At 38.4% G+C, this 8924-nt stretch overlaps 1 protein-coding gene across 1 annotated transcript in view; it reads left to right on the forward strand.

The window, feature by feature from the left end:
* METTL8 (methyltransferase 8, tRNA N3-cytidine) overlaps positions 1 to 1923 on the forward strand; it is a 72023-nt gene extending 70100 nt beyond the window's left edge. Inside the window, exons 8-10 of the mRNA XM_004375523.2 lie at positions 505 to 611; positions 750 to 815; positions 1582 to 1923. Of these exons, the coding sequence (XP_004375580.1) occupies positions 505 to 611; positions 750 to 815; positions 1582 to 1772 (364 nt within the window). The 3' untranslated portion in view covers positions 1773 to 1923. The remainder of the gene's footprint in view (positions 1 to 504; positions 612 to 749; positions 816 to 1581) is intronic.
* The last annotated feature ends 7001 nt before the right edge of the window (positions 1924 to 8924 follow it).

An 8924-nucleotide genomic window follows, 5' to 3' on the forward strand; every position in this document is an offset into this window, starting at 1 on the left:
GGCTTTTAAGACCCCAGGTGCGACTCACCAAAGTAGAATGTAGAACATTTTCTTTATAAACTCTTTTATACCAATTGAGCTAGATATTCCTCGAGACCATGGTCCCCACAGCCCTCAACCCAGCAATTCAGTCCCTCAGGGAGTTTCGATGTGTCTATGGAGCTTCCATGACCTTGGCTCTGGCATATTTTATCTTGCAAGGGAAATTAAATGTCTTCAGTTTTTATCTGCTTTGGAACTACCATAATTTACTGTAAATGTCATGGCACATCTGTGGGACTCTGGTCAGCTGGGTGATTTCTCGATACCCTAGGCATTTTAAATCTGGTCATTAGCAAGTTGGTGTCCTTTTTTCCTTCTATACTTTTGTTTTTGTTGCCCTTATGTTTGTGGTTTATATTTCTTTGGCCTTATCAAGCTTTTCTTATTCTGTCTTCAAGAAGGTTAAATCTGTCATATAAAACAAAATTTCCACAAACAGAGTGTCTTGTTTTGTTTTCAAAGGATGCAAAGCGTTGTAAACCGACTATCCAAGTTACTGAAACCTGGGGGAATGTTGTTATTTCGGGACTACGGAAGATATGATAAGACTCAGCTTCGTTTTAAAAAGGGTAATAATATATTTAGTTTTGGGGTTGTTACTTTCACGTGCTAAAGAATACCTTGTTTATTTTTCATGTGAAATTTTTGTTTTGTTTTTTTCAAAAGGAATGCTAGGTTTCTCTTTTCACTGTTAACTTCTTTTATAGGGTGTTGTTTATCTGAAAATTTTTATGTTCGAGGAGATGGTACCAGAGCATATTTCTTCACAAAAGGTATGCTTACCTACAAAAGGAAGTAATTAGCTATTAAAACTCTCTTTGGTTACTGTTTACAAGAAGAAATTAAAAAGATAAAAAATGAGGCTTCAGTGGTTGATTAAACATCCGATGTTTTCACCTTCAGTGCCTGTAACTGTACGAGGTAAAAGCTTGAAAATGGCCTTTTTGCCTTTTAATCTTTTTCCAGTTGAAACTGTTTCAAGAGTCACTTGTTTCACCCTCATAACCCAAACGAAGGTGTACTCTGTTCCAGTTTGGAGGTGCTAGGACCCAGATACGAAAAAAATGGATGACACACCACAGCCAAAGGAGAGCCTCTGATTTTATGAATCCATAGAAAATCACTTCTGTCAGTTTCTCATTTTAAAAAAGCTCTCCTGACAGTACCAAATGAATTCTGCACTTAAGGACTTTCTCCAAACTTAATGCAAATATTTTTCTAATGCACCATCTTGGGTCCCCATAAATCAAGAAAAACTCAAAAATGAGGCACCGTTCAAAATATTACAAGCTGCAATCAATAGTGTTGTATGTCTGTTTATGCCTGCTGAGTTCACCTGTTTAAACTTGGTGTATTTGTGTGAAGTAGAAGAAACCCAATGGTTTCACAGGTTTCCTTCACCAATTTGTACCAGAGACTGTTTCTTGGTATAAATGAAATGTAAATTCTTAGTCATTCCATCAATGTTCCATTGTTCCTTACTCCCTCCCTCATCTCCGGTCACATGTCATATCTTTGATTGCAGTTTTTGTCTCATAGGGGAAGTCCACAATATGTTCTGCAAGGCTGGGCTAGACCAGAAGCAAAATCTGGTTGATCGTCGCTTACAAGTTAATAGGAAAAAACAAGTGAAAATGCACCGAGTGTGGGTTCAAGGCAAATTCCAGAAACCATTGCACTTGACTCAGAATAGCTCCAAATTGTTTTTTTCACTCCTTTCTGATGACTGAACTATATACCATGTTAAGATAAAAAACCAGATGACTACACTATTCAAAGACTTATGCAAAGCTTTCATTTCTTAAAAGACAATCAGAAGAGAAGAGAATTTGTATATCCTACTGTTTTATCATGGGTAAACTCTTTTGTGCATTTTAAGTACAAGTTAAGTGATTTGGAAGAGTGCGCAGTATTCTTTGTTTTCAAAACTCAGAACACATGATATGCTGAAGCTTGTTTGTGTTTATTACATCTAACAATTTTGTTTGTTCTTTGAATTTTTTAAGCATTCAGTTAAATTGCTGATATATGTCAGATAATTTTGAGAAACCATAACTTGTCATTTTGTTATTTTTTTTTTTGACAGATTAAATGTGTTTATTAGTTTAGTGGCTACAAGGCAGTTTTTTCTTTTTTTTTATTGTTGTAGTTTAAATGAAGTTTACATTTCAAGTTAGTCTCCCATACAAAATTTTATACATACATTGTTATGTAACCCTAATTGCTCACCCTATTCTGCTACAGCACACTCCTCCTTTCCACCGTTGATTCACCATGTCCATTCAACCAGCTCCTAACCTTCTCTGCCTTCCCATCTCACCTCTAGACAGAAGCTGCCCCTTTGGTCTCTTGTATCTACTTGAGCTAAGCCACAGTCCTCATGAGTATCACTTTGTGTCCCACAGTCCAGTCCAATCCCTGTCTGAAGAGTTGGCCTCAGAAATTGTTTTAGTTCTGGGCTGATAGAGCATCCAGGGGCCATGCTTTCCAGGACACCTCCAGTCTCAGTCAGACCATTAAGTCTGGTCTTACTAGAATTTGAGTTCTGCACCCCATCTTTCTGCTGCTCCATCAGGGGCTCTCTGTTGTGTTCCCTGTCAGGGCGGTCATTGGTGGTAGCCAGGCACCATCTAGTTCTTCTGGTTTCAGGCTGATGAAGTCTCTGGTTTATGTGGCCCTTTCTGTATCTTGGGCTAATACTTTCCTTGTGTCTTTGGTGTTCTTCATTCTCCTTTACTCCAGGTGGTTGGGACCAATTGATGCATCTTAGATGGCTGCTTGCAAGCTTTTAAGACCCAGATGCTACTCACCAAAGTAGGATGCAGAACATTTTCTTAATAAGCTTTGTTAAGCCAGTTGACCTAGATGTCCCCTGAAAGCATGGTCCCCAGACCCCTACCCCTGCTACTCTGTCTCTCAAAGTATTTGATTGTATTCAGGAAACTTCTTAGCTTTGGTTTAGTCCAGTTGTGCTGACTTCCCCTGTAATGTGTGCTGTCCTTCCCTTCACCTAAGATGATCTTATCTACTATCTAGTTAGTAAATAACCAATAACCCTCCCGCTCCCTCCCCACCCTCGTAACCATCAAAGAATGTTTTCTTCTGTGTTTAAACCTTTTCTTGAGTTCTTATAACAGTGGTCTTATACAGTATTTGTCCTTCTGTGACTGACTAAATTCACTCAGCATAATAAGTTCCAGCTTCCATCATGTTATAAGATGTTTCACGGCTTCATTGGCTTCATTGTTGTTCTTTATCATTGTGTAGTATTCCATTGTGTGGATATGCCACAAGTTGTTTAACCATTCGTCCGTTGATGGGCACCTGGGTTGCTTCCATCTTTTTGCTATTGTGAGTAGTGCTGCAATGAACATGGGTGTGCATATATCTATTCGTGTGATGGCTCTTATTTCTCTAGGTTATATTCCAAGGAGTGGGATAACTGGATCATATGGTACTTCTATTTCTAGCTTTTTAAGGAAGCACCAAATTAATTTCCAAAGTGGTTGTACCATTTTACATTCCCACCAACAGTGTATAAGTGTTCCAGTCTCTCCACAACCTCTCCAGCATTTATTATTTTGTGTTTTTTTGGATTAATGCTAGCCTTGTTGGGGTGAGATGATATCTTATTGTAGTTTTGATCTGCATTTCTCTAATGGTTAATGATCATGAGCATTTCTCCATGTGTCTGTTAGCCGCCTGAATATCTTCTTTGGTGAAGTGCCTGTTCATAGCCTTTGCCCATTTTTTAATTGGGTTATTTGTCTTTTTGTTGTTGAGGTTTTGCAGTATCTTATAGAATTTAGAGATTAGATGCTGATTGGATTTGTCATAGCCAAAAATTTTTTCCCAGTCTATAGGTTGTGTTTTTACTCTTTTGGTAAAGTCTTTTGATGAGCATAATTGTTTGATTTTTAGGACCTCCCATTTATCTAGTCTCTCTTCTGGTGCTTGTGCATTGTTACTTATGGTTTGTATTGTGTTTATGCCATGTATTAGGGCTCCTAGCATTGTCCCTATTTTTTCTTCCATGATCTTTATCGTTTTCGATTTTATATTTAAGTCTTTGGTCCATTTTGAGTTAGTTTTTGTACATGGTGTGAGGTATGGGTCTTGTTTCAGTTTTTTGCAGTTGGATATCCAGTTATGCCAGCACCATTTGTTAAAGAAACTGTCTTTTCCCCAATTAACGGACTTTAGGCCTTTGTCAAGTATCAGCTGCTCACAGGTAGAACTTGTCATTTTTTAGAAGTGGAAAAAATTATCTGCTATATTTATACATAGGCTTAGTAAGTCGATTCACAAACAGAGCCAAAGTGTTGTCCATTGTCATCTGACACCAGAGAGGCAGCATGCCTTGTTTCCAGGGAAAAGTGTCACCAAGACCAAGGCATATTGTTTTTTGTCCCCAAGCTGTTTTTTTTTTTTTTTTTTTTTTCAATTCAGAGACTAATGTCTGGTAGAATTTTAGTTTTTCTTTCCTTTCCTAAAATTGGGGAAGTATGACCCATGCTAATATTATCTTCAAGCTATTCTTAGATGTACAAGTTGTTGCAAGCTCTCTTTAAGACCATTCTCATATACCCAAGAAAATGCTTAAATTATACCAATTAAAAATTTATTTATCACTTTGCCTCAAGAAGGATATAAATTGACTTGCAAATTGTACTGTGTAAAAATGGACTAAGACTGGTCTTCATATGTTATACAAATATTTATTGAGCACTTAACGCTGTGCTGAGTTATATGGAATAATATAATAAAGACCCAGTCTCTGTCTTCAGGAAGCATACATAAAGTCTAGCTGGCAAAGCAAAACATACACACCTCAAACCTTTAAGTCATAATCTAAGATAATATACAAACAAGTATAGGGAGCTTATAACCAAAAGTGGAGACTTCAGTTTTAAGCTGCAGAAGTCTGGAACAAATGGACAATCTCTTGAAAGGACCACCACTGGGATACTTCAGTCCCAACTATTTTCCTTTTTTTTGAATTCACTTAAGATTTGATTTCCTGGAAGAATGTGATTGGTCCAACTTGGGTCATGAATTCATCTCTTGACAAGCAAGGCATCTTAATTGATGGTACCACCAGAATGTATGGAATGAAGGAAAGTTGCTCAAAGGTAAATCAAGACACTGTTATCAAAAAAAGAGATGAGGGATGGTGCCCAGTCACAAACAACACACCTTATAGCAATGATGCCAGTAAACCAGTTGCCACCAAGTCGATTCCAACTCATGGCAGCCCCATGAGTGTCAGTAGAACTGCACTCATAGGGTTTTCAATGACTGATAGCAGTAGTAATAGTAGTTCGGAAGAGAGACCGTTTGTGAAAGGAATGAGGAAGAATCAGCCTTCTGGGAGAAGGTGAGTCTCAGGTTGGTACTTGAATGTACATTCTCAGAAGATGGTGAGAAGACAAGTCTGTCTGGGTGGGACATCCATGATGAGAAATAGTGGAGAAAAATGGGCAGGAGTCAGCTTGTCGACAGCTTTGAATAGCACCTAAGGCATTGGGTTCTAGTCTCTAGACTGGAGCCGTCTGAGGTTTATTTCCATTTTAACCTGGCCATGACGTGTTATAAATGTACTTAGACTGATTAGGAGTAGGATAGAATGAGATGGAGTGAGATCAGAGATCAGTGGTAAGGAAGACCACATAAAGGTTTTTGTAATTACTTGCCTTGGTGGCAAGTCCTCAGAAATACAGTATCAAGGTTTCTGTTTAAACATGCGTAAGTCGGTAAATGTAAAAGTTAAAATTTTTCTGAGACTTTAACTCAGTTGTATTTCATAATTAAAGTATACATTTAAAACCCAAACTAGTAATGAAAAGATTATATACCACAAGGGCAGTTTAGATAAGTTAATGTTGCTATGGGAACCTCAGCACATCTTCTTGTGTCTCGATTTAAAAATCATGGCCCAAGGTGGTTTTAAAAACAACAGAAGGTAAAATTATTCTCACATTCTCACACATGTAAATTGTACTGTCTCTCTTCATCCTAAATAGCAGATTCAAGCCCACCTCTTGACTGGTATGGTGAAATTCGGCTTCGTGTATTTCTATATTACAGCATGTAAGTTAACCTTTAGAAACTTCAAAAATACATCAACCAAATTTGGACTGTGAGACACAAACTAGGCTCTTTTGGGCCCCGGCCAGTGTAGACTTCCTATTCCACATGGCCGCGCAGTCGGGCCGTTCCCACCAGTGTGTTCTGCTTCCCCAGGCAGTCTCTTTCTGTCTTTCCTACCTGAATCAACTCCCTGCTTAGGGTTGGCTGCTAGAAAAAAACAACTAGGCTTTGGCAGAAAAAAAAAAAGGAAAAGACCTGATTTGGAATTTGCTTATATATGTTAAGAATTATCACGAAGCATTTCAAATGTATTTGGTTGGATATTAATTTAAAAATACTTGACAACTGTATGAAATTCTAATTTTCCCCTGACCTCCAAAAAGCTAGGGCCAGAGTTTGATATTTAAAAATTCATCTTCTGAGGGAGTTGAATTTCAAAAGGACTATTTTCTTTCTAACAGAAAAAAGTACATTCCTTCATCTCCTTACAATACCAAAAACCAAAAAAACCAAACCCGTTGCCGTCAAGTCAGTTCTGACCCATAGCGAACTTACAATACAAAAACAATAAAATATAATTTATTAAAAATACACCCTCCCTTTCTCTCCATTTCTAAATATTCCCTTTTGAGCATTGTTCAAATGTAAAAATTCTCACACGCATCAAGATCTGTTTCAGGAGGTTGTAAGAAAGGCAAGATAACAGTTTCTATTAAGAAAAGTTTTGCATTCAGTATGACACATTTGTCATATTGAACCAACCAGTTAATGCTGACTTCTGAGAACTTATTTACCTTACTTTCCTCAGCTCCATATGCTTTGTCTCTAAATTGTGAACATATCCTGGCTCTACCATTATGTAGTCTAAATCATTGCTGTACTCTTGTCTGTATATGAAAATTCACCCATATGCAAATAGCAGACCTCCTGAAGGCAAAACATAACGCCGTCTGAACCATTTGGACTGTTAAACTTTAAGTTAAATCCTTGCTCCAAAACTCCTCATGCTATATTCTGATGGTTTTCCAACTCATCAAAGCCAATTCTGAATCCTGAATAGATCATGCATTGTTACTTCTAATTGGTTTTAATGTTTGTTATGCTCCTCACAAGTGCAGATAACTTCACATTTGCATCACTAATAGACCTCTCTTTCAAAGCCTCTGCTCCTTCTGCTTCCTGCCTCTATTAGTCATCAGTAGCCGACATGTTGATGTGGGTATTTTCCCCACTTGTGAAAGTGCATTGTACATTCTAAAGCACAGAATATATGTGAGGCGTTGTTATTTATAACAGCGTTGACGATCTACAGGCAGCATACAGAGTACTCCAGCAACAGATACTTTTTCAGTGGTCTGTGAGACATTGTGAGAAAGTGTGATGCCACGGAACAAGCATTGCCTCCGAGTCACACAGGAAGCATGGGTCCTAGCTCCTAGTGAGCCACTTAGCTACTCTTAATTTAGCTCTGAGCGCTAAGTGTTTTATATACTGCACATGTTACTTAATCTTCCTACCCCTTTGAATTAGTTTTTATTATAACCGTTTAACAGATAAGACTGGGGCTCTGAAATGATGGGGAACTTGCTCAGGCTATTACAGCAAGTAAGTGCCAGAGATAGAATTCAGACCCAAAACTGTTTGATTCTGAAACCTCTGCTCTCATTGCTGCACTTCCAATCGATAGGCTCAAATGCTGCTCGGAAAAGTGCTGGAAAAGAAAGAGAGCTCCTGAATCCAACAGAGAATTCCAGCAATGGATGGGAGTTTGGATCAGACAAGCTTCAAGATTAAGGTTCATTCTAGATCCAGTGATTCTATGGAATAAGTAGGTTGCACTTGTCCAAGGTTACAAACTGGGAAGGAAAAGAAGGAAAATTGCAGAGGAATGACAAAGCAAAAAGCTTTCAATCAGTTCTTTTCAGCATTCTGTGTAGCTTAGTTCTTCTCTCACCCCACCTTCAGGCTTCAGCCTGAGCAGAGCACTCATACTTGCCTACTCCTCACTTAAGAATAAAACATCATTCTGTACTGCCAGGAAGAAGAACAGCCCTTAAAATGTCTTCAGAGAGATTCAGCTCTAGCATAATCTAAAGTTTGTGAATTCAGGAGGTGTCAATAACAAAATATGAGTGAAAACATTTATCTAAAACATTGTGTGTACATTAATTCTACATTAATGCCAATTCAAGCATGAGATGTTGAGCATTTCTTGGAATATGGTTTGGGATTTGAGAGACTCAAAAGTACCTGCAAGATGGCTTTGGTGTAGCTGTAAATAAAAACAGAAGTAAAATAACAGTTGCATCTTCATTTATAATGAATCTTATATTGTGGCCTCAAAGCTACAGAGGAGAAAGGATGCCAAAATCTAACTGTCTTACATTAACATATGCCTTAAATGACAGGGAAGAGGTGTTGAAGATAAAATTACTTTTTCCTCTGCGTATGAATCAGCAACATGCAGCAACAGGCAAGTAATAATAGTTCTATGAGTGAGTGCCCTACAGAGGGTAAGAAAAACAGCATCAAATTGAAAAAGGAAGTGCACCTGCAGGAGGGACCCAGGAGGCTGCAGAGCACAGTTCCCTTGAGCACCATCATGAGTTGTCTTAGGGCACAGTGACCCTAACTCTGGCAAGGCAGACTGGCACGAGTTGGATGGAGCACATGAAAACCTCCAAATGGTCAAAGACAGCCTACCCTCAGCTGCCCCTGGAGCTCGACAGAGGCAAACTACAAGGCACTCCTATTTGGCCAAGAGTTTCAAACAGCTGCATTTGATTCCATAG

Source organism: Trichechus manatus, unplaced genomic scaffold (genome assembly GCF_000243295.1).
Source record: "Trichechus manatus latirostris isolate Lorelei unplaced genomic scaffold, TriManLat1.0 scaffold00037, whole genome shotgun sequence".
Classification (NCBI taxonomy): Eukaryota; Metazoa; Chordata; class Mammalia; order Sirenia; family Trichechidae; genus Trichechus; species Trichechus manatus.